Raw genomic sequence first — 23,841 nt, 5'->3', positions numbered from 1 at the left:
CTTTGTGGCTCCACGCGAGAGACAACATAATCTATTTAGGGGTAAACCCCGATAAGAGACGCGAGTGCGATTCCAGAGAATCGAACTCACGCGCGGCTGCAAGCCCACCGACTGTGATAGCCATCCGAGCGCTGCTCGGTTCTCCCTTCCCACTGTTTTCTAATCCCCTCTGTTGCCTCCATTCACCGCTCTTGCCACCGCCACCGTGCCATGCAGTGGCGAACCCAAGAATTAGATTTAGATATTAATAGGGGGGTCATTTACCCTTTAATTACATATCAATAGGGATCACTTACCCATTCGGTGGTATTTTAAGTTGTCGAGATCTTTTAGTGGTATTTTCCTATTTTGATGATCTTTCATTGTTATTATAGAACCAATTTTCTCTATAATTTTTATTATTATCTTTGGAGCCTGTTCAACAGTGAGTGTAGGCTGGTTCTCAACACTAGTTTAACAGATCTGCTAGGCTAGCAGTGCTAGCTATAGGACACTGGGAAAGGATTTTCCATTCATCTGGTTTTTTTTGCCTAACTTTTGTCTCTAATTTTAACTTGTACAGATGAACCCGGCAAGCAAGTCCGGAGCGTGGTCAGGATCAAGAACATCAGCAAGTCCCATGTGGCCTTCAAGGTAACAAACAATTGTCTCTTATTCAACTATACGGAGTATATGCTATTACAGCCCGATGCTTTTCTGAAATGTTCCTAGGTGGCTCGCTACTATGTTTGCTGTTCTAGTTCCAAACGACTGCACCAAAGAATTGCTTCAAGAGGACTCCTGGTGGCATACTTGCTGCAGGGGAGAGCATCATAGTACCAGGTAATTAAATTTAATACTGATCTATATCATCGTTAGCTGTGGTGCTCACAAGTTATAATGGCCTAACCCGTGCATTCCTTGCTTCAGTTGGACAAGTGCAAGCTTAAGTTCAAGATTGTCAGCCTGAAAGTCAAAGGCCAGGTGGAGTATGTCCCTGAATTGGTAAATCCTCTCTCCACCAGCCCTGTCAGATTAATAATGGATGTTATCTTGGACTGTGGTGCACTGCTTATTTTTTGTTAAAGCTATTACTGTTATTGGGTACAACCGGCGGAAGAAGAAGGACCTCGGACCCACGTCTGCGACAACCGACACAGCAGAATGCAAAGATTAGGGAGTTCATTAGATTAGATAAAAAGGAAACCTCTGTATCAATGAGGATTAGGCAGGACAGCTTCTGCGTGGTTGCCCATGCTCCTAGCGATCACGATGGCTCACTCACGCCGGCGATCTTGAAATCGTCGGCCTCCTTCCTCTCACTCGTATCTAAATAGGAGAAACTCACTATATGATTCCTCTGTGAAGCCACGCCGTCTGAGGGTGTCACGACCACAAGTCCATACATAGGAGCGGACAGTGTCTCACATGCGTGTTCACAGCTCAGGCGGCGCCGCTCTCCATTTCCGAAACTGACCAGCCACTTCACCAGGTATTCTTTGAACCACAATGAAGCAGTGCCACCAATGCAGTTGTGCAAAAAAAAAAAAAAAAAAAAACGAATAGGCATGGTCATTAGTTGCCGCTTTGATTCCTCCGCCACCAGCCCACCACAAATGCAAAACCCGAACCGTCGCTGCCTGCCTTCACGTTAAAATTTAAATATGCCTACCGCTATGAATCGACGAAACCTGACTAACCCTATGTTTTAAGTGTGAAATTGAGATAGGTTAATTCATGCCAAGTGATGGAGCAACTGGAGTCCATGATGATGGTGTTGGACATGTGATGATGATCAAGCTTTGGACTTAGAAAATAAGAAAGATAAAAACAAAAAGACTCAAGACAAATGTATATTTGATAGGAGTTTTTGTTTTGGCACTCAAGACACTAAGTGGGTGTGAGTGTGTTTATGATAGATAGTCATACTATTAAGATAGGTGAAACTCATCGTGAAATGCGGTTATCAAAGTGCCACTAGATGTTCTGATTCATTGCATATGCATTTAGATTCTAGTGAGTGCTAACACCCTTGAAAATGTTTGTGAAAATATGATAACACACGTACACAATGTGATACACTTGGTGGTTGGCACATTTGAGTAGGACTGGTAAAGTTTGGGATAAAAAAGAAGTGTTGCGAAGAGACCGGTCATGGCGCGCAGTGAAGGCGTGGCCTCGGTCCTTTGACCGGACGCTGAAGAGAGAGAGGGACTAGACGCACAGGGCTTAGTTGCGAGGCACAGTGAGAGGACCGGACTCTACCCGAGTCCGGTCATGGTTGAGCGGGCGCGTCCGGTCATGAAAATACCTCTCAGGGTAGTTTCTGTACTCGACCGGACTCCACGTTGGTGGAGCGTCCGGTCACGGAGCAGTGCGTCCGGTCTTGGCGCGTTGGGTGCTCGGGCGCGTGCGAGCGGACGGCGGGGCGCTGCGTCCGGTCTCGGCTCGGCGCGTCCGGTCTTCACTTAGCCATTGGTGCTTAGTCTCTTGACCGTTGAGATCGGGTGGCGCGGGTTTAAAGCGTGGACACGTGGCGCATATCCAGCGACCGGACGCTAGGTGGCTTACGTTCGGTCAGCCCGACCGACGTGTCCGGTCGCCCCGATTTTAGCACAACGAGGGGCCAACGGCTTTATTCGTTGGGGCTCCCTCTATAAACGTGGTAACCGGTCATGGCTCACCCTCTTGATCATTTTTATTGAGAATACACCATAGTGAGCCTAGCCAATTCTCTTTAACTCATCTTGCTTGATTGATTCATCATTTGGTGAGATTGAAGAGCATCCAAGTACATTGCTTTGAGTGATTGCATTTAGAGACACCTGGTGATTGTGTTTTGCCGCGGGATTCGCTTGTTACTCTTGGTGGTTGCCGCCACCTAGACGGCTTGGTGCAGCGAGGATCGTCGAGTAGAGGAAGGTGATTGTCTCTGGCTCCGATCGTGGTGATTATGAGGGGTTCTTGACCTTTTTCTGACGGAGAGCCAAAATGTACTCTAGTGGATTGCTCGTGGCTTGTGAATCCTCATCTTGTATTGGTTGTACGACACCCGATTGCGGGTTAGGCGTGTGATGCCTATTAGCGCGTAAACCTCCAAGTGAGTGAATCACCACAACGGGGACTAGCTTGCCGGCAAGCAAGTGAACCTCGTTGAAAAATCATTGTGTCATCTCGTCTCCGAGGATTTTTTTTATATTGATTGATTGTCACTTGCCACAGCGGTATATCTATCTCACTCTCTCTTGTATTTACTTTCCTATTGTAGCTAAGCTCTTTAGTATAACTAGTTTTGAGAGGTAGCTTGTGTCTTGTTAGTTTGGTCAGTGAGACTCTTTAGTTAGTCTTTAAGGGCTCACTAGCTTAGAGAGTAATGACTTAGTCTTTGTGTGATTTAGAGATCATAGTAACTAGAATTGTGGATATGTGACTTGCATTTTTAATAGGCTAGCGCAACACTCGTTTCGCCTTATATTTATCTAACCACTTGGTTTAAGTGTTGTTGTAAAAATTATTATAGGCTACCAACCCCTCTAGCCATTTAGAAGCGGTGCTTGCGGCCTGCAGGTGTTCCGGTGTTCGTGACCCTGCTCCTCTGCGCCAGGCTCGCTCTTCTCCAAGGTGCGCTGTCATCCTCCTAAGTCCTGAGTCCTGAGTCCTGTCTCGCTTTTGACCTATCGATTTGTTCAATCCAACTTTCTCATATCTATGAAACTCTACAACTCTCATATGCACGGAGCATATTACAACGGGTTCATGGTGGACACATCATCAAGATCATGGTGGGTGGGCTAGACTACGATGCGCATGCCATGGATGAGGCAGTGAAGACAGATATATCCGTCTTTTTGTAAAAAAAAAGTATCAATGTATCCGTGTTTTGTATATGTAACTGATGGATATCAAGTTAATGGTAGCGTTTTCTTTTTCTCTTTTAAGTTTAGCATTTTCTTTTTCTCTTGCTTCCTAAAATCCAGTATTTTTGTAGTTTCAATAAATTAACTAGCAGCGTCTACTTTCAGTTGTGTCTTTGGTATCTATTACAAATGGAAGTAGTTCAGTACTCATAGTTCCTTTCGTACATCTAAAAGTAACTACATGTTTATATATTCCTCCTACGGCTCTCTTCATAACCTGGGTTTAAGAATTGTTTACTATTTTGCAATTTTGTAACTACCATATTTCCTTCCTGCCTTTGTATATGTATCATGAAATGCATTATATTTCAAATGTTCAAATAGATATACGATGCTATTAATTTCCGCAGAGGTATTACTCTCTAGTCTCTAGGCTCTACCAGTTAGATTAGTGAGACACAAAGTATTGGATTAATTAGGCTTGGCTCATAGTTAGTCCAGCAATTTGTTGGGGGTGTCTTGTTCTTTGCTCTCGTTGCAAGCAGATCATCGTCTTGACATAGCTGTCCTAGCCTTGTGTTTGTTGTTTTTTATTTTCTTGTAAACTCTTGAAGCATCGTTGTTTGCCCTGTCTGGACCTTCTTCCTTATTAATATAATCGGTAGCTCTCCTGCCTTATTTGTTCAAAAAATAGTTAGTCTATCAATTAATCAAAGAATTTTTAAGGCCCGCAATAAATGCTAAGCGGGAGTAAGATTCGTACCACATAGTACACTCACTAAGAAGATGCTCAACTTAAATAGGAATCTAGTGTGTGCTCCTACAGACAAGATAAGGAGGAGAGTTGGGGGACCACACGCAGCACACAATTTGCTACTACCATGTTCAGTAGCAGAAATGCATATACGATGAATGGATTGCTCATGCTCATTTATGGCATGTTATATTTGATGTCTCACTTATAGATTAAAGCATTGCCATAAAATGACTAAATATTCAATACAAAGTCCCTATGCTGTTTTGCTTTACTGTCAAGTACCCAAGTGTCATATAATAATTGTATTTAATTTAATCTCAGAAGATTTCCATACCTGGCTAACTTTACTTTTTAGTATTCAACATAGTTGTGACGTACTTAGTTATTGTATGCTGATGCGGTTCAATCCCTCTTGCCATTCAAAGATAGGGCCTTGAATGAGTCTTTAAGTCACCAAGTAAAGATTTACAAAAAAAAAATTCTTCACTCTTGTATCAATTGTTCTTCTATCTCCTTCTATCTCCCCAATTCTACCGATTGCTACATGTTTTTCCCTTCAAAAAGTGATCCCCTCATTCGGATTTATCAGAAGCAATAACTCCTTACAAACATATTGTTCTTTTGTGAAGTCTTGTATTCTACTATGAGTTTATAGTGTTTTATCTTTGTTGAGTCTTTCTTCAATTGGCAAACGAGAGCAAGAAGCAAACAAGAAAGGAAACATGCTGGAGAAGGGATGTGAAGGATGTCATTGTCTTTCTAAGGCTTGGAGTCCAAGATTGTTTTGAATAATTATTGTTACATTAGTTTGAATTAATATTGGACTATAGTTAAGTAGTATGTTTATGTTTATTGTATCTTTGTCATTTTTTCATTTTTATTTCCATGGCTCACCCTCTTGGTCATTTCATACTTTCGTTTTCAGGTGCGTGCCCGTAGGGATAAACAAGCTAAGATTGAAAGAACAAAGTGGTGGAAACTGAAAGGGGAGACGTTAGAGGTATTCAGGAAAAGAGTTATCAAAGAGGGCTATTGGAAGGAAGAAGAGGACATAAACAAAATGTGGGAGAAGATGGCAACCAACATTCGGAAGGTGGTCTCAGAGGTGTGTGGAGTAACCAAAGAAAGTGAAGGCGAGGCTAAAGATACTTGGTGGTGGAACGAGGAAGCCCAAAGGGCTATTAAGGAGAAGAAAGAATGCTATAGACGCTTGTACCATGACAGGAGTGTGGACAACATATAGAAGTACAAGGTGGCAAAGAAGACTGCAAAGCGAGCTGTAAGTGTGGCAAAGGGTAGAGTGTACGAGGATCTTTACCAACATTTGAGTATGAAGGAAGGAGAGAAGGACATTTATAGAATGGCTAGGTTCATGAGAGAAAGACAAGGGACTTCAACCAAGTTAAGTGCATTAAGGATGAAAGGGAGCATCTCTTGGTGAAGGAGGATGAGATCCGACATCGATGGCAAGAGTATTTTGACAATTGTTCAATGGTGAGAATATGGACACAACCTTTAGTTGGATGACTCTTTTGATGACACCAATAAGCGATTTGTGCGGAGAATCCAAGAATATGAGGTCAGAGAAGCGTTGAAAAGGATGAAAGGAGGTAAGGCGATGGGACCGGATGGTATCCCAATCGAGGTGTGGAGATGCCTCGGGGACATAGCTATAGTATGGCTAACCAAGCTGTTCAACCATATTTTTCGATCGAACAAGATGCCTGACGAGTGGAGGAGAAGTATATTGGTACCGATCGATAAGAATAAAGGGGATATTCAAAGTTGTACTAATTACCGGAGAATTAAGTTAATGAGACATACTATGAAGCTATGGGAGAGAATTATCGAGCATCGCTTGAGAGCAATAACGTGGGTCTCTATGAACCAATTTGGTTTTATGCCCGGAAGGTCAATCATGGAAGCCATTTTCTTAATAAGACAAGTTATGGAGCAGTATAGGGAGAAGAAGAAGGACCTACACATGGTTTTTATTGACTTGGAGAAGCCTTATGATAAAATACCAAGGAATATTATGTGGTGGGCTTTGGACAAACATAAAGTCCCAACGAACACCACATCCCTAGAGATCACCACCTTGCCTCTCTTGGGATCATAAAGCCGATAGACCTTGCTGCCCTCCTCGTAGCCTAGGAGCATCATCGGCGTGCTCCTGTCTTCTAGCTTACCGAGGTGAGGCTTAGTGTTCTTCACTTGGTCGACGTAGCCAAATGTCCTGAGGAAGGACATATTCGGCTTGCATCCATGCCAAGCCTCGAACGATGTCTTGCCTTTCAGGGCCTCGGTCGGAGCGTGGTTGAGGATAAACACCGCCGTGGTCACCGCCTCTCCCTAGAACTCCACCGGCATCTTCTTAGCCTTCATCATGGATCGAGCCATGCCGACGACCGTCTAGTTCCACCGCTCCACCACGCCATTCTGTTGTGGCGAGTATGGCGTAGTGTGGTGTCGCACCATGCCCTGATCCGCGCAGTACGCAGCGAATTCCACCGAAGTGAATTTGCCGCCGCGATCAGTCCGCAGCACGCGCAGCTTCTTGCCGCCCTTCGCCTCTGCGCGGGCCTTGAACTTCTTGACTGCTTCAGCCGCCTCGGTCTTGCTAGTCAGAAGCTGTAGCCACATGTACCGGCTGCAGTCATCCACCAGCAAGATGAAGTACTTGCGCCCGCCGGACGTCGCCGGCGTGATCGACCCGTAGAGGTCACCATGGACCAGCTCGAGGGTCTCTGCCGTGCGGTACTTCATCGTCTTTGGGAACGACAACCTTCTTTGCTTCTCGGCCAGGCAGCTATCACACAGCTCGCCTGCGTGCTCGATGTGAGGCAGCCTAGTCACAATCTTCTCCAGTCGACCAAAAGCGTCGAAGCTGAGATGTCCATACCGGGCATGCCATAGCCATAGCTCCTCCATGCGCCGTGCAGCCAAGAAGATGGGCTGCTCCACCTTGAGGTCGAGCAGGTACAGCCAGTTCCGGGACATCTTCACCTTGGCAAGAAGCCACTGCTCCCAGTCCCTGATCCTGAGGGCGCCGTCCTTGATTTGTACCTCGCTATCGTGCTCATCCACCTGGCCAATGCTGATGATGCTTGAACATAGCTGCGGGATGTAAGATGCTTGTCGTTTTGTCACCTGAAGATGATGGTGTCGCGTCCTCGGATTGCCACCCTTGAGCCATCACCGAACTTCACCGTGCCGGTTATGTCGTCGTCGAGCTCAGAGAAGGCTGCCTTGGAGCCCGTCATGTGGTTGTTGACGCCGGAGTTAAGGTACCACCGCTGCTCCTGCTCGTCGCCCACACGTCCGAGGTAGACTTGGGCACGCGGTTCATCGAGGTTGACAGCCTTCAGAGCCTTCCCAAGCCCTTCCACCGCCATCACCTCTCCCTTCTCCTTGACCTCAATGTCGTGCAGTGCACAGAACGTCACCATCAGGAGAGTGGCCTCATCTTCATCAGCAGCCTACGTCAGATGAGCCTCAGCCTTCTTCTGCTTGTATTTTGGGCACTCTTTTGTCCAATGGCCCATCTTCCCGCAGCACCGGCATTCGTTGGGGTCGACCTTCTTCTTCTCCGAAGAAGCCTTGCCGTGGCGCTTGCCATCGCCACCGCGGCTGGAGGAGGCTTCCCTGGTCTTCTTCTCCTTCATCTGGGCAGCCCACTCCTCTTCTGTCAGCAGCAGCTTGCCGCTGTCCGTCGTTGCTGTTGCCTGCTCCATGCGCTCGTCCACCATCTACAGACGACCTATCACATCCTCAATGGTGAGGGTGGACAAGTCCAGCATCGTCTCTATGGAGAGAGCAATCTGGATGTACTTCGCCGGCACGGAGTGGAGGTACTTGGAGACCGTCTCTTCTTCGTCGATGGTGATGCCGTGGCTCCTCAGCTTGCTGATGAGTGTCTGCAGGCGGAGGGAGAAGTCCTCCATCGATTCACCGTCCCTGAACTTGAGGTTGGCGTACTCCTGCTTCAGCAGCTAGGCCGTCGCCTTCTTTGCGCGGTCGGAACTGACGCGCATCGCCGCAATGGCCTCCCATGCCTCCTTAGCAGAGCTCTTCACCCCCAACGGCTCCCTGTACTCCGCTGGCACAGCAGCGAGGATGGCTTCCAACGCTGACATGTCGTCGTCTTCGTTGTCGGTGCCCTTGTCAATGGCATTCTAGAGCCATCGGGCTCTGAGCTTGACCTTCATGGTCACCGCCCATTCGCCATAGTTGGTGCGAGTCAGCGTCGACCAACTGGTGTCGATGACCTCCCGCACCGTGCGTATAATGACATCCTATCGTGGCTGGGCGGCCACAGCAGCGCCGCTGCTATCGCCCATCTCCAAACCGTCAGTCATCGTCAGCGGTTTGTCCGGCGACGGCGCTTGTACGGCTCTGATATCACTTGTCATGTGGCCTATTGCAATACTGCTACAGCTACAGGAACTGATCGACAGAGCTGATCAGTCTCCAACTCCCAATAGGGAGTGGTCGGCCGAGCCGACCAATCTCCAACCAAAAAGACAATGGGGAACAGCAGATTATGTGTAACAAATTTTCTCCATTTGCAGACTCGTGTCATCGCTCATCTCCCTCCTCGACATTCTCTCCTTCGAGCAGATCTTCTATGACTCTCCTCCGAAGAACATGAGCGGTGTGTGGGCGGGGTTCTGCGGGCAGTCGAGCTGGTGGACGACCGGATCCACGGTGGCTCGCAGGCCGGCGGCTTGGATCTGCGAACGTGTGGCCGGGATCCACAGCGGCGCGCAGATAGTTAACAGGATCCGCGGGCGAGCAGCCAGGTGGCTGGCCGAGATCCACAGCAGCATGCAGGCGGGCTACTGGGATGCACGGGTGGGACGCAGGGCTCCGTCACGGCTTCTATCGATGTCGCACAGGTATTGACACTTTACGAGATGGAAGGCATGCATGCTGTTTGCAGTTTTTCTTAATATATAAATTGTCATTTATTCAAACAAGTATCTTCCCTAAAATGCACATAGGAATGCATTGTTAAGAGAGTAGCTTTAGTACTTGACAAGTAGTCGGCTTCTGAAAACAATTAGTAGAAATCTAATTGAATTGAGCCAGACCAGGGCGCCAGTACGCCAGTGAGCAGATTGCCGACTAATGCTTGCATAAATTTCCCGTTTCTGATCTCGAATGGTCGAACCGATAAGAAGCTTGTGCACTTGCTCATAGGTAACGACTCATTAATCTGAATGTGTCTCGATGGATGCAGCCATGCAGGTAGTACCAATTGCACATCCGGTGTCTCAAGAAGTTCACGAAGGATTATGGTATGACCTTTTTCTTCCTGGCAAAAACATGTCAGCTTTGTTGTTTCTCTCATTTTTTATCGATTGATTTGGAAATTGTTTTGGTGATGAAGGAATTGTTTACGTTTCACCAAATTCCAACACATGGATAGATAACAGAATGGACCTTTCATTTTTAAAAGGAAACTAAGATAGTGGCATATAATGAGCTATTTATTTGCTTGCACTTGGTTTCCAAAAGGAATAGGATGACAAACATTCCCCTCTGATGTAGAAAAAATTATAACATGTAGCACAAAGAAACATACCTATATATCTGATCATTTTTGTTGCTGCATTGTTTTCTTGCAGGTGTATGTGTACCGCAAAACATTAGCTGCAAGCCTTTTGGTAACTTCCTAGCTTCTAGGATCTTAGGTTTCATTTAGTAAATTATTTTTATAGGCCCCGTTCGCGTGCTCTTAAATCCGGTTTGATCCACTTCTTTTTTCATCCGAAATAGTGTTTTTCTCTCACAAATTCTTCCAGATTTCTCTAAATTCCTCCATATTATTTCTAAGCCATGTATCAGAGTGGCAATCTTTGTTTTAATCCACATGTTAGCGAGATTTACTTGATTCCTGGACGAAATATCATATTTGCCTTACACCAATAAATTTTGCTTAAGCCAACTTACAAGCCGTTTTAACTATTCCAGTAGGAATTGTTTTTTCAGTATCCAACAAAATGGTTGGCAATTTATATCAAATGTAGTGTCTAGAAGTGCCTATGGAACTGGTTCATCCCCTCCCTTGCTCCTTGCTCCAAACAAAAATGAGCCTTGCAATGAACTAAAAAACAACTATCCTACTATTCATACATTTTTCACATTTCCAAACTTAACACATACAAATTAAGTTATACTAAACATTTTGATTTACTACAACCTCAAAACATCAGTTATTCTAAGACTGGAGGGAGTATGCCTTTTATTTATTTGATTTTTGTCTGTTAATTTGCTAAATTTAGACCGAATCAAGTAATGCGAGCTCATCTTTACGACTAGATAATCTTCTTTTGGTCGGGACTGTTGGCTGTCATCAGAAACCAACCAAATCAGCACAATATATTTTTCTTATATAAAAGAAATATTTTTGCCATGTTTGCTGTAAAATTGTGGCTTAGCCTAATCTCGGCTAAGCAGTCCTTTCAGTTTTTGCCATGTTTGCTGTAATGTGCTTCTGCCTATCATTTTATATTCGTCTATTCATTTTTGTTTCCCACTCTTTTTCTTAAACCATTCTTCTTGTCCCTTGCAGGTTCAAAGTTTGGAGGTCTAAAAGGGTCACCGGCTTCAAAATACAGGTCTGTCTAGAGATTGCTTTTCTTCCTTACATAGTTCATACTACAATATCTACCAACAGCCATGAGAACTATAGAGCAAGTGTGTCCATTTGGGAAAAATGATAATATCTCTGTTTTGCTTTGTTTCTTGCAGCAGGTGTCAGGTTATAAGTACTAACCGAGTAATCGATACATACCTTGTATTAGATTTATGTTTGTGAACTTAAGTTATGATCAGTGCATATGAATTGATATCGTGACAACCTTATGAATATGAACATATAGTATGATATTCGCTATGCCAAAACTGCAAAAAGAAGACACCTAATTCGGGGTATCTAACTGACGCTTGCTGTCTATGCAGGGATGAGCTATTGTGTTTGTTTCAGAGAAGCAATCTCTGTCAGTTCTTAAATTAGATGGCTGGAGCAGGCTTTGGTTTTGTCAGTATTAGCTCTTCAAGCCTTTCAGCGCTTTGGATGTCAGGTCTTTGTTCCCTTACCAAAGTGGTATGTTAATATATTCCTGTAATTTATTTGCTATGCAATTCCATAATCTGTTATGAGGACCAGATCTATTTAAAATCGAGTTATTATCAATAAAAAGTCATGTCCAGTGATGCATTATGTCGGATATCGATATTAGGGATATCCAAAACAAGGAAGTTAGCGCTCACGCTGACTTCCCCGGATGGCTCGAGACTTATTAAGAGGTCTCGCCGACCCCTTGGGTGTGGGCTCCGTCTCGTCCGACCCCAAGGTCGCGGGCTCCGTCTCGCCTGACCTCAAGGCTGCGGGCTCCGTCTCGCCCGACCCCTTGGATGCGGGCTCCGCCTCGCCCGACCCCAAGGACGCAGGCTCCGTCTCGCCCGACCTCGAGGACACGGTTTCCGTCTCGTCCGACGGGGACCCATACCGCCGTCAATCACTCTAGGTCCAAGCATATGGGCCTGGGTCAAAACTCTGACACCAGGGAATAGGCTGGCACGCCTCGATGTAACCCGTGGCTATGACGGGCCGTACCTGGGGATTCACATCAAGAACAGTGTTGGACGTGCTGGTGTTGTTCTACCTAATCCCCTCGTACGGACGCTGACAGGCGCGTCAGTTCACCACGACGTCCGCCGGGACGGAGTGGAACCTCATGACCGATAGATGACGCGTGCGCATGGCGCTAGTGACGAACAGAGCCACGACATTGAGCCATCCCTGTTGACATCTATAGGATCAGCCGAACCCGCATAAAGGAGAAGGACCCGGCAACCCTAGAAGCATTCTTCTCTCTCTCATTCTTCTACTTTTCCTCCTCTATAACCCGCGTTTTCCCTTCGTCTATAAAAGGGGAAGCAGGACGCCCTATGGAGGGAGGCGGAAGAAAGACGAGATCCAAACACAAGAGCACGACACGAGCACACGGCTGAGCGGCAAGCGAGCTCTCAGCACCTGTTCACTCCTTCCACTAGAGACTTAGGATCCTCTCCCTCTCTCGCTTGTTTGTAACCCCTACTGTAAATTAAGTGCCGGTAACACGAGCATCAGCGAACTGGACGTAGGGACGTTCTGCCTGAACCAGTATAAACCCTTGTGTCCTCCAAGCACACCATCCGAGCCAGACGCGTAAATATAAATTTACTCGTCGGTGGTCCGAAAACACCGACACATTGTTTTGTACTTTTACTGAATCAAGTGGGGGCTGTTCTGCTGCTGAGCAACTTGAGGTAGTCTTCAATGCAAGGTTGTCATCATCAAGTTTCATCAACACTGGCAAGGCGCTCAGCGACATCTTCACTATCAGATTCGGAATCAAATGAAGAGTACAGCTGTTCATTAACATAAGTCAGTGTATATATAAATTTTGTCTTAGTCGTCAATGAGTCAACAGATATGACTTTGTATTGATTCTGTTTATACTCGGTAGATATTTGATATCTAAATGGAGCTAAGACAACATCTTAAAGTAATCCTGATGCTCTTTCAACGATTAAACTGCTCGATGTGTTCAAATGGCCGATTAGTTGCTATACAGATTTTGCCAAGTTGATTAACTTGGTTCATTTATGCTGCTTCAGCTACTGTTACTTATGGCAGGTTACTTATTATTGCCTTGTAATTTCATGACCTGAACTTGCTGGTGATATACAAAAGTGTTTTCCGGATTATATATACATGGTGATATACAATTGCGTGTAACTTAACCTATGGAGAAAAAAAATATCGTGTTTGGTTGTTTTCATATGCATCTTTGAAATGCTGCCGTGGCGTTAGCACAGGCACTGTACTAGTAGAAATAAAGGCAACATAGGAGACAAAATTCAAAAGGTCTACTGTGCCCGTGTTGTCAAATGGTTGCTCAGTTGCTCTGATCACATCTATACATATCTATAAAGAGCGTGGAACTTCCGTCCCTCTCACATAACACTGTTGCCGGCACAGTAAACGCGAGATGGTTTCCGTGATGAACAGTAACGGATTTTCAGTAAACAGTAACGGGGGTTTTTATGGCCAGTAACGGGTAATATGAACAGTACTCGATCCGTTAAGGAACAGTTCGATTTTTTTTTTTTTGACGCAATACATATTTTTTCCCCCCACTATTACCCGCGCAACGCGCGGGGTTACCTGCTTGTTACAACAAAACCAGAGCATCCAGTCCAAATTAACACACACGTTTCCATGCATCCAAACCACACACTTCAAAGTTCAATGATAGTGAATCAAAGGCTTAATCTGTTAATGAGAGGTCGCAAAACCAGTGGCCTTGTCACTTCCCGGTAACTGGATAAATGCATCCACAAAAGTGACCAATTGAATAATGTTCAACAAGCACTTAACACCCATTGTCTTGTTCGCTTGACTGATAAGCCATGACTGAAAGCACTGTTGGCTAATTTGTTGTGAGAGAAAAATATTGTTCGTTGGCTGAAAAAGTACAGCTTATAAACCAAGGGAACAGGGCACATAATATAACGCATCCAGAAAAACAAAAAAAAGGGAAAAGAAAGAGAAAATGACTATATTAGGGGATGTTCAATCAACAAAATAAAAAACAACTGATATTCAATCCGCATTTAACACAAAGTTGTAACCCTCAAAGGCACATAAACTGCCATACGCCCTGATGAGGATTACAAACACATTATAAAAAAAAAGAAGATAGTTAAACAAACCATGTTTCTGTTTCGACTTTCAAGCTTCAACCAAATGTCTTCTTGGAAAAGATGCTTCACAGGATTCAAAGGGCTACTTGAACAGTACAACTTTAGTCATCTGTCACATATCCCTATTTTAGATTTAATAAGAACGATATAACCTTTAACTATTACAACATTTTTACTGAAAATGCTGATAAGAAATAAACCAGACAGCTACAAAAACATTTATGATGTATTTATATCAGGCCAAGTCAAACTGATCTCCCAACTGATGTTCATAAGGGAAAACAAGGGCGATGCCGAAAGAAATCCATATGCACCAAACAGCAAAAGTTGGCTGAGTTTACTTGGGCAGGGAAACTGCTAAACAGGGTTAAGTTTGTCAAAAAAAAGGTTAAACGAAAACATCATAACCTTCTTTGTGCCTTCCTAGGTTCAGTGATTCTATATGTATGAAGATGCTACTCGTTCCACATGATGTATCCTTGTGGAGTTCAGGATATCCAGGAATACTTTCTACATGTCTGTAAGACTGTAAAATATGCAGGCAGGAATATTTTCTACATGAGCTACAACTATTTTGTGTGGTGATTTTAGGATGGTTATTATGTGCCAGACTGCCAGTGAAGCTGACTATATGGCACAAAGAGAATCTGGTGATGCACAATAGAGATAGCGCAACCATATGGGAACTTTGCTTCTAGGGAGCATTCTACTCGACACACTCCTCTGATCTCTTCCGCTTAACTCCTGTACAGGCTTGTTTTGGCTTCCCAACACGCTCTTCTAACAGCGCAATCTTCGCAGCGAAGCTAGTAAATTCTGAGGGGGATAACTTGTGATCCTCTATGCATTTGGATATTGAACTCAAAAGTGCCAAGTCCTCCTCATCACGCTCCTGTGCAGAACCAATTACATGTACTCGTTAGGATAAGGTTTGCAACATATAGAAGGCATTGAGGATTAGAAACAGAACACATCATAAAGCGGTTGCTGGATATTAACAATGAATGAATGAAATAAATGGCTAGGCCAAACATAAAATCCTGCAAACCATGCCGAATATGACAAATGCGGTACAAGAAAGATGACAATCATACCGATGCCTGCCCCTCACTCTCATCTTTTGTATCGTGCTCAAGTTTCTCAATGATGAGAGCGAGTGTTGGTGCAAGAGGGAAAGCTTCCTGAAATTCAAATGCAAGGATGATGCGCATTGCCTGAAGATACATGGCCTTATTTATCATTTCGATAACAACATCTGCAAGAGAAAAAAAAAGAGAGTTGCAGTTAGGCGCACTGAAAGGATCTGAAATCTGAATTGGAACATGGAAAATCTGAAACGCTTGAATGTTATCAGGGTTCAGGGGAAGAAGAGGGAAGTAGATTTCATTTTTCTTACCCCGCATCTTCCTGACAAAGAGCTTGGAGGCCTTGAGCACCTCGACGCAGGCGGAGACGTCGGCAGCGTCTACAAGGTCGCAGAGCTCCTGCGCAGGGAACTCGACCGGCACCCCGAAGGCAGCCATGAAGAGAGTGAGGCCGCGGGCGCCCGCAGCGCCGGGCGCATCGCCGACCCCGCCGCCGCTGACGCGTAGGAGGCGGCTGCGCCACGTCAGCGCGGCCTCGCGGGCCTCCTGCCGCAGCAGCAGCTCCGCCACCTCCCTCCCCTGTCCCCGGAGGCGCGGGCACCCGGCGCGCACGTAGAGCTCGAGGAGGAGCGTGCAGGCGGCCTCCACGTCAGGGCTCTCGGCGCGGATGTAGTAGCGGCCCACGGCGCGGAGCACGAGCGCGGCGGGGTCCGGGGCGCGCCGCAGCGCGCCCGGCCCCACCTGGCGCAGCCACTCGCCGCCGCCGTCCCGCACTTGGGCGGTGACGAAGCGCCGGACACCCCTGCAGTTCATCTGCTGGCACCTGTGCTCGAGCTCCGCCGCGTATGCGTCGCCGCCGCCGTCCTTGCGCTCGCGGTCGGGGTTGGGTAGAGGTGCGGGTGCGGACTCGGGCTGGGGCGCAGGTGCGGGCTCCGGAGCGGGACTGGGCTGGGTTGCGGGTGCGGGCTCCGGGAAGGGACTGGGCTCCCGCTCCCACTGCGTCTCCGGCGCCGGCGCGGCATTGGGTGCGGGTTCAGGCTGTGGCGCGAGAGTAGGCTCGGGCTCTCTGTCCGGCTGTGGCGCGAGAGTGGGCTCGGGCTCCCTGTCCGGCTCCGGCGCGGGACCGGTCTGGGGCTGGGGCTCGGGGGCGGGAAGGTAGGGTTTAGGGTTGGAACGGGGCCCCGGGAAGAGGACAGCGAAGGTGGCGGCGATGGAGGCGACGTCGAGGACGACGGAGTTCCACTGATCTAGGAAGTCGGCGAGGGTGTCGCTGAACGAGGCGAGGGTGTTGACCGAGTGCAGCATTGCCGCGCGCGAGGCGGTGGAAGCGGGCGGCGGAGGAGGAGGAGGCGGAGGCATCGCGAAGGGGACTCGCGAGTCGCGACGCGTGGCGCGCGGGGTGCGGAACGGACGGACACGGACAAAGGCGGAGGGGTTTTGGACATGTGGTGGGACCCTGAATATGTGGGTGGGGCATCATGCAAAATTGCAAAACGCAGCGAGGATTCATGCATGAATGCATCATCCGACTCAACTCTGCTACACTAGTAATCGACTCAATAGCATGTAAATCTCAGGCCTTGTTTAGATCACCTCCAAATTTAAGTTTTTTCACTCTCTCTTTATCACATCAATTTTTAGACGCATGCATGGAGTATTAAATATAGGTAAAAAAAATAACTAATTGTACAGTTTGGTTGTAAATCACGAGACGAATCTTTTGAGCCTAGTTAGTCCATGATCGGACAAAATTTGTCAAATACAAACAAAACGTGCTACAGTGTCCAGATTACAAAAATTTGCAATCTAAACAAGGCCTCACTTTTTAAGACTAGATTAGTGGATATCCTTCTCCCCACACACCAGAGCTCAAAAACAATTGAACTATCTCGAGTATTCATTCAAAGTTAGATTTTCCAATTGCATGTGGTGTTTTTTTTTTATTTGTAGGTCTCATCTAGAAAACACATCTCCAATTCATGTTTACATTTATTTTAGGACGAAGAATTAAACTTCTTTTTAGGACTCAGGGAATAGGCAGTAGCAGTGCGTTTGGCAACTGCCACGACGAAGGGTGAGTTGATCGAATAGAGTTAAAATGGGAATTTGACTTTTAGTCCTAATAATCACCTGTTTAGTTTGAGTGAAATAAGATGGGATTCAAGACAGAATTAACCTGTGCAAGCTTGCCATCAATGGTTGCTACACAGCTTCAAAAGTTTTTCTAGATGACATACATTGGGCTACTACAGTGCAGTTTGTTTGGACAGTCACAGTAGACAGCCTACAGGGCAATTCCACCATTGAGTACAATTGCACGTATACAAAAATGATACATCCAGCAACAGATGACGATCATCCGCCTCAACTCAACAGGGACTTTTAGACTCGAGCAAGCACTTTGAGAATAGGAGGCAACGCAACATCTCACTCTGCGATCAGGCACCGAGCCAAGCTGCAATCAAAACAACTGGTTTTAACAACGGTTTGTTCGCCAACATGCACGACTGTATAGTTTACAACATCTGGTTCTCTTCGCAGTACCATCTACTGAAAAAAAATTTGTTGTTAGCATCCACATTCCACAGGATACATAAATATACTTGATACTAGGCATGCGATCCAGAGAGGGCGTTCTGCGACGATAGGCTCTAGCTCTTTTCTGTCCCCCACGAAAACTGGCAAACCTAACTCAAATAATGGTCCCAGCCCAGGCGATACAGCCACGTCACCATGCCTTCAATCCTGCCAAGATGCAAATAAACGGAGACATGGTATGAGAAACCACTAGCCACAAGGGAAACAATTTATTAAGTATGTGTGTGCACGCATCAGACATTAGGTCATTATACCTCCTGAATTGGGGTGCTTTCGTCGTCTTGTTTCTGCCCATCAGCCTCACCCTCCTGGTTCTGACCATCTGTATCCATCTTCTCAGCTCCCTCTGAAGCTTCAGCCATGTTTGCATCAGGCTTGGGCACTGCAAATTCAGCGGGAACTTGACCAGTGCTTAATACCTGTGCACGATGATCCACAAAGAAGCTATCAGTACATGGTTAGAAGCCAAAGCTGCAAAAAGCATGAGAACAAAGTCATAGGACATTACCTGCTCTAGCCTTGCAGCTTCCTCAAGAGTGTGAGCATTCGCAATAGCAGCCTACAAATATACAACAGTTTTTTTGTCAGCAAATAAAACAAGCAGAGTTATTGGGTAAAAACTACAATGGGGACACCAAGAGAATACTGTGCAAGCTAGGAAAAGATTTGGAAACAAATTATTACCTTGATAGCCATGATTTGTTCAGGAGTTGGAGCAACTACTTTAGGACCTTGTGGCTCCATAGTGATGTCCTGAGCATCAGGCAGACCAGGAGTAAACGTTTTGGCAGCTACCTTCTTTGCCTCTTCCTCTGCTTCCTTTGAGTGAAACTTTTTCGCTGCTGCAACTCTCTCCTACAAAACAGAAAACAAATATCTCCCAAGGAAATTCAGAAACAAAAGCAACATGTGCAGACACGATAATGGAAAACATGTCAGCCAAAGCATTCCATGGTGTTCATGCATCTAATTCATGAAAATCCAAAGTCAAAAGAGTTGCTTGTTTGTCCCTTTTGCTGCCAGCACTTCTAGGGTCCATCCCAAAACATATTTTGGAGCCATTCCAAAGGAAATGAACAAACAACCTGTGGGGGAATAAATCAACTAATCAAGCAGCGATGCAGGTTTTGTCTAGGTTTATGTTTTCCAAAAAAGACTCTGTGACAATAAATGCAGCTGAAAATAAATTAACTAAAACTACTAGTCATGTTCACACAAATGCAAACATGTAGAGAGCACGGAAAGGGTGAATAATGTAACACGTCTCAGATGACATCCTTGTTTAAGACAGTAACTTTGAACTTTAGAGTGTTTTTTCTGGACATGGTGACAGGAAGGAGTTAGCACAATAGGTGGTGGTTTGTATTATATATGTGCCCCTTTATCAAAATGGACTTTAACTAAAACATGGTTAGTTATAGGCCCATCAGCAAGTCAAACCACATAAGCTTGCTGATCACGGCACTAATAGTTTTAAATTCCTGTTGATACCATATATTACAAAAGTAGAACATGCAATCTTAACAATAACGAGCGGATTCTATGCAAAATACTTCAGTAGATAATTAGTGCTAACCGCTCGTCATAACCCAAAATAAGAAACATATAATCATTTGTTGTACCAGAACGGCAAACACCAAGCAACTAAGGGTTAATCTTAAAAACCATCAGTCACAAATTCATGGATTAATAAGAAAAAGCACAGAAGTTGACAGCAATGCATGAAATGTGACAGATATTCATGCAAACGATAAACATTTCATCATTTTATACGCCAAAAGATATTGCTCACCTGTTGTTTCACTTTCTTGAAATCCAGCAAACGCAAATGCTTCAATTTATGGATAACATATAGCCTGTAGTCTGGCTGCTTAGTTACAGTATTATCCAGTAAGCTGAGGAATTGTAGCTTCGGAAGAGATGCCAGCGGATCAATCTCCGCAAGATTTGTCAGACGATTGTTTGTGAGCACCAGCGTATGCAGCTTTGGCAAAAACTCTGCATGGGAAAAAAAACAAGAAAGAAGGTGAAGCATGGAGCAAATATGGGAGTTAGAAAACAGTGTTGAGAATACAGGAGTTCTTACCACCAAGATTGGGATTGATACGTGTGATTCTGTTATTGTTAACTAGTAGAGTACCAAGACGATTCAAGTATGGGAAGTTTTCAAGCTTGACAATCTCATTGTCTGACAAGTCAATTGTGTCAAATTGGTCCTGTTAGAGAGAGAATGAATAGACATGGTGTTAAGAAAAGCTAGAGAAGGAACCCATAAAGCTAAATACTATTCCAAATGGGTTTAAAAATATATTATTCCAGTTCAACCAATTCAAACAGCACAGTATCAAGTCATTGATATGCCAATAAATGAAATCACCCAGATGTGGACCAGCCAGACCAAAAGAAATTGGATTGGGCACTATATTAACACAGAAATTACACAGGCCCTTTAGACCCCCTCAAATGAAGCAAAAATCAGAACAGATCCAGAACTATTAGACAACCTCTCACTTTAACAATTCCATGGAACAAAGCAGGTATGCATATACATATACATAACATAAAAGATGTTTGGCACAGTAAATAGAACACCAAAATTACAAGTAGCAATTCCTATGGTACAGGAGGCATCTACGTTAACCACTAAAACATAGACCACCAGTCCTCCCCTACTATACTACTACAAATGTCTGAGACCCTTCACCCCTTAAGCTGGTTGAGCAGAGCATTGGGATTGATTGTCCGAAACAGTATCTCAATACAGAAAATACAGCTCCCTTTGGTTTACCCACCAATTAAATGCTCACAGTTTATTAAAAAAATGCATGCATCCACTAGGTCAAAACATTTATCACCCAATATTCACTCCAATAGAAGCAAATCCGTTTACTTGGAGCCGAACTACCGTGAAAACAAAAGTGAGTGGAAGTGGCTGTGACAGCCTGACAACACCATACTAACACTACTGTACTAAATAACATTGCTGTAGCAACTTCAAAGGGGATCGAACCACACCCCTGCCAAGCACATAGACTACAAGGCAGCGTGCATCGTGCGCCTAACAATCTCGCAGGTTGTTTGCCAATACAGACATGCGTAAAGGAAGTATGAGAAGGAAGAAGCCGGCGGAGCTCACCTCGGTGGCTCCGAGATTCTCGATGACGGCGATCTTGTTGCCTGCAGCGAAGGGGGAGAAGGAGGAGGAGCAAGGGTCGTGAGCTTTCGAAGAGCAGAGCACAGAACCCTAGATCTAACAGGCTGGGGAAGGAGGGAGGGAGTGGGCAAACCTCGGAGGTCGAGCTCGCGCTCCTTGATGGCGTTGAAGAAGTGCGGGCTCTTCCATATCAGGTCGGCGGTGAGCCTGACCATGGCGGCTGGGAGAAGGCGGCGGCCGCGTGATGTTGGGAGACACGGGGACGGGCAAGATGGGGAGGGAGTCGGCGAGGCCGAGATACGATACCAAAAAACCCTAGTGGCGGGGCGGCGCGATTGCAAGCGCCAAGCAGTGTGGGGTGGGCAGTCTCCAGTCGGTCTCGGCCCCGAACGTTGGGCTCGTTTTTGGTTTGGACCCAAACTCGACGACCCAAGGCTCTTTTTCTTTTCTTTTTTCCCTCCTTTTCTCTATCCGACCCGAAGTTATTTTTCTTTCCGTCCTATACAAACTCAGAAGGAAACCCATGTTTCCCAATTCTATTATTTTTCAAAATGATGGAAGATACGTATTTTTCAATCCAAGTTCATTCATGGTATATCACATTCTAAATACACAGATTTAACTCATGTGTTCATTCTAAATCTTTAGAGAAAAATATGATGTGATTAGGTTGTGTTCATTGTATCCGCTCATACAATGAACCAAACATCTTCGCAGAGTCGTTACATCTGCAGATACAGGTTAAAGCATCCGCACATGCAATCAACCAAACATTTCTTTTCAGGGTCACTACATCTACTCAGTCTGCCTCCGCTCATCCAGGATGTACGATACAACTCTACGAAATCTTATTTGAGCAACCAAACACGCTCCTAATTGCTTATATATAGTTGTTTATGTAGTTTTTTTTACTGTCGAGCAATGACAAATCGACTTTTTGTTTCTCCGAAGGACAATAGCAATTTTTCATTAAAAACTCTTAACTACATAGAGGTTGTAGACCAGCTAGTCAAAATTGCATATATTTGAACTATATATACATTAATATTTTTTTTATGAAAAGGATACAATTGTCGATGAGAGGGGTGTAGTGCGGTGCGGTGGAGAGGGAGTGCGGCCAGCAAATGAAGAAGCGGTCCCGTAATACAAACGTCATGTTCTTCGACACTACTTCAACGGTATTTTTCATCGACGCCTAAGTAGGAGCCTAAGTCAAATTTCTTCTTATCAAAGCAGGGAGGTTTGACTGCCAGCCAGGGTGGCCACGTCGCCCCAATTTCCCCTGGCCGTCCGATTCTCCGATCCACGGCCCGTGTTGGCTCCGCCACTCGGTACAGTACGCGCCCGCCCGCTACGAAACCCTCGGCGGATCTCCCCGACCCCCACGCTCTCCTCCTCTCCGCTCTCTCTCTCTCTCCCTCCCTCGCTCCCCACTCGCGGCGCGGCTCAGGCGACGGAACGGGACGGCCTCGGCGGTGGCCCGCCCTCCGCGCGGCGCTGGCCTCCCTCCTCCTTCTCCTCCTCCTCCACCAACACCGCCACCACCACGCCACTTCCTCCTCGCGACGCAACGCGGCGGGTCGTGCGCCCTAGGGTTTCGCCCCTCCATCGCCGGTCGTTCCCACGCCCGCGCGGCCAGGCAGCGGACGCCCTGAGGCGCCGGAGGCCTCTAGCGGCGAAGGAACCTCCGTGGCGGCCGTGCATGATGACGGGGAGGTCACGTCAGCAGCCTCGGCGGTGGATCTAGAGCGGCCGCTCGTGGAACCCCTCCCGCCGGCCGATCTGAGGCTGGATCACGCCGTACACCTCACGCAGCCAACGAAGGCGGTGGATCTGCGGCGAGCAGCCGGATCCAGCGCGAGCCCTCCCCGTCTCCACAAGATCCGCCTGCTGGGTGGCCGGATCTGTCGCCTGGTTGGCCAGATCCGTCACCTTCTGGGCCCCTCCGTTCGCCTCGGTCGTCGACAGCGACGCGCGCGGGAGCACTAGGGTTACCGCTTACACGCCATCTCCAGTACCCAACGCCGTTGCCCTCCCTGTTCATCCTCTTTCGCTTATCTGTACCTTTTGCTAATTGCCACGTTGTGTGTCCTTTTCCTTGTGGTGACCTAATTTTCTGATTCTAATATGGCAAACGCTAGAATGCTATTCCAGTACTGATAATAGCTGATTTGAACAACTTGCTTATAACATTAGAGCGTTATAGTAGCTGATTTGAACAACTTACTTAACATGAGAGTAACAACTTACTTAGCATGAGAGTAACTGGACCACCGTCGTTGCCAGGCATGTTATAAAATACACAACTTTCTCCTGAGTTGCTACAATAGTCTTCAATTTATTTTCCACTTTTGTATTTTTTTCTCGAACACATAGGAGAGTTGTTTATCATTTCATTAAAAGACAACGTACCAGAGAGTATGAACACCACACCCACCGCTCCTCCCTATGCCTAACAGTTCAGCCAATTAAAGACCAGGCAGTTCTTGTCGAGTTGTCGTGAACGACGCTACTATCTAATGGTTACATTGATCTGTTATTTTCTTAGTTACAGTAATGTGACCCGTACAACTTATCTTGTATGTGTAGTTCTGGAAATCATACATCAAAATGCCTATGGTGTTAGTCGGGCCCAGCCTTGGTGCTGCTGTT

At 46.0% G+C, this 23,841-nt stretch overlaps 2 protein-coding genes across 2 annotated transcripts; both read right to left on the bottom strand.

Annotated features, from left to right (window-relative positions):
* Positions 1-14,373: 14,373 nt before the first annotated feature.
* LOC136515114 (protein FRIGIDA-like) lies at positions 14,374-16,796 on the bottom strand. Its single transcript, XM_066508808.1, has 3 exons — positions 15,749-16,796; positions 15,447-15,607; positions 14,374-15,244 (listed from the first exon to the last, which is right to left on the bottom strand). The coding sequence occupies exons 1-3, from the start codon at positions 16,794-16,796 to the stop codon at positions 15,059-15,061; spliced, it is 1,395 nt and encodes a 464-aa protein (XP_066364905.1). The 3' UTR covers positions 14,374-15,058.
* Positions 16,797-17,895: 1,099 nt separating this feature from the next.
* On the bottom strand, positions 17,896-21,563 carry LOC136516938 (U2 small nuclear ribonucleoprotein A'-like). Its single transcript, XM_066510441.1, has 8 exons — positions 21,323-21,563; positions 21,172-21,212; positions 20,122-20,251; positions 19,828-20,033; positions 18,720-18,890; positions 18,544-18,594; positions 18,290-18,454; positions 17,896-18,182 (listed from the first exon to the last, which is right to left on the bottom strand). The coding sequence occupies exons 1-8, from the start codon at positions 21,402-21,404 to the stop codon at positions 18,177-18,179; spliced, it is 852 nt and encodes a 283-aa protein (XP_066366538.1). The 5' UTR covers positions 21,405-21,563; the 3' UTR covers positions 17,896-18,176.
* Positions 21,564-23,841: the final 2,278 nt, after the last annotated feature.

The sequence above is a fragment of the Miscanthus floridulus genome, chromosome 17, assembly GCF_019320115.1.
Source record: "Miscanthus floridulus cultivar M001 chromosome 17, ASM1932011v1, whole genome shotgun sequence".
NCBI classification, from domain to species: domain Eukaryota; kingdom Viridiplantae; phylum Streptophyta; class Magnoliopsida; order Poales; family Poaceae; genus Miscanthus; species Miscanthus floridulus.
The sequence above is the reverse complement of the archived record's forward strand: the minus strand, read 5'-3'. Positions and strand labels throughout refer to the sequence as shown.

Coding starts and splice junctions, on each gene's coding strand:
- LOC136515114 (XM_066508808.1), bottom strand. CDS start 16,796: ATGCCTCCGCCTCCTCCTCCTCCGCCGCCCGCTTCCACCGCCTCGCGC. Junction 15,608..15,748: donor CTTTGTCAGGAAGATGCGGG/GTAAGAAAAATG, acceptor TTTCTCTTGCAG/ATGTTGTTATCGAAATGATA. Junction 15,245..15,446: donor AGAGTGAGGGGCAGGCATCG/GTATGATTGTCA, acceptor GGTTCTGCACAG/GAGCGTGATGAGGAGGACTT.
- LOC136516938 (XM_066510441.1), bottom strand. CDS start 21,404: ATGGTCAGGCTCACCGCCGACCTGATATGGAAGAGCCCGCACTTCTTC. Junction 20,252..21,171: donor AGAATCTCGGAGCCACCGAG/GTGAGCTCCGCC, acceptor TCTCTCTAACAG/GACCAATTTGACACAATTGA. Junction 18,595..18,719: donor AACAAATCATGGCTATCAAG/GTAATAATTTGT, acceptor GTATATTTGTAG/GCTGCTATTGCGAATGCTCA.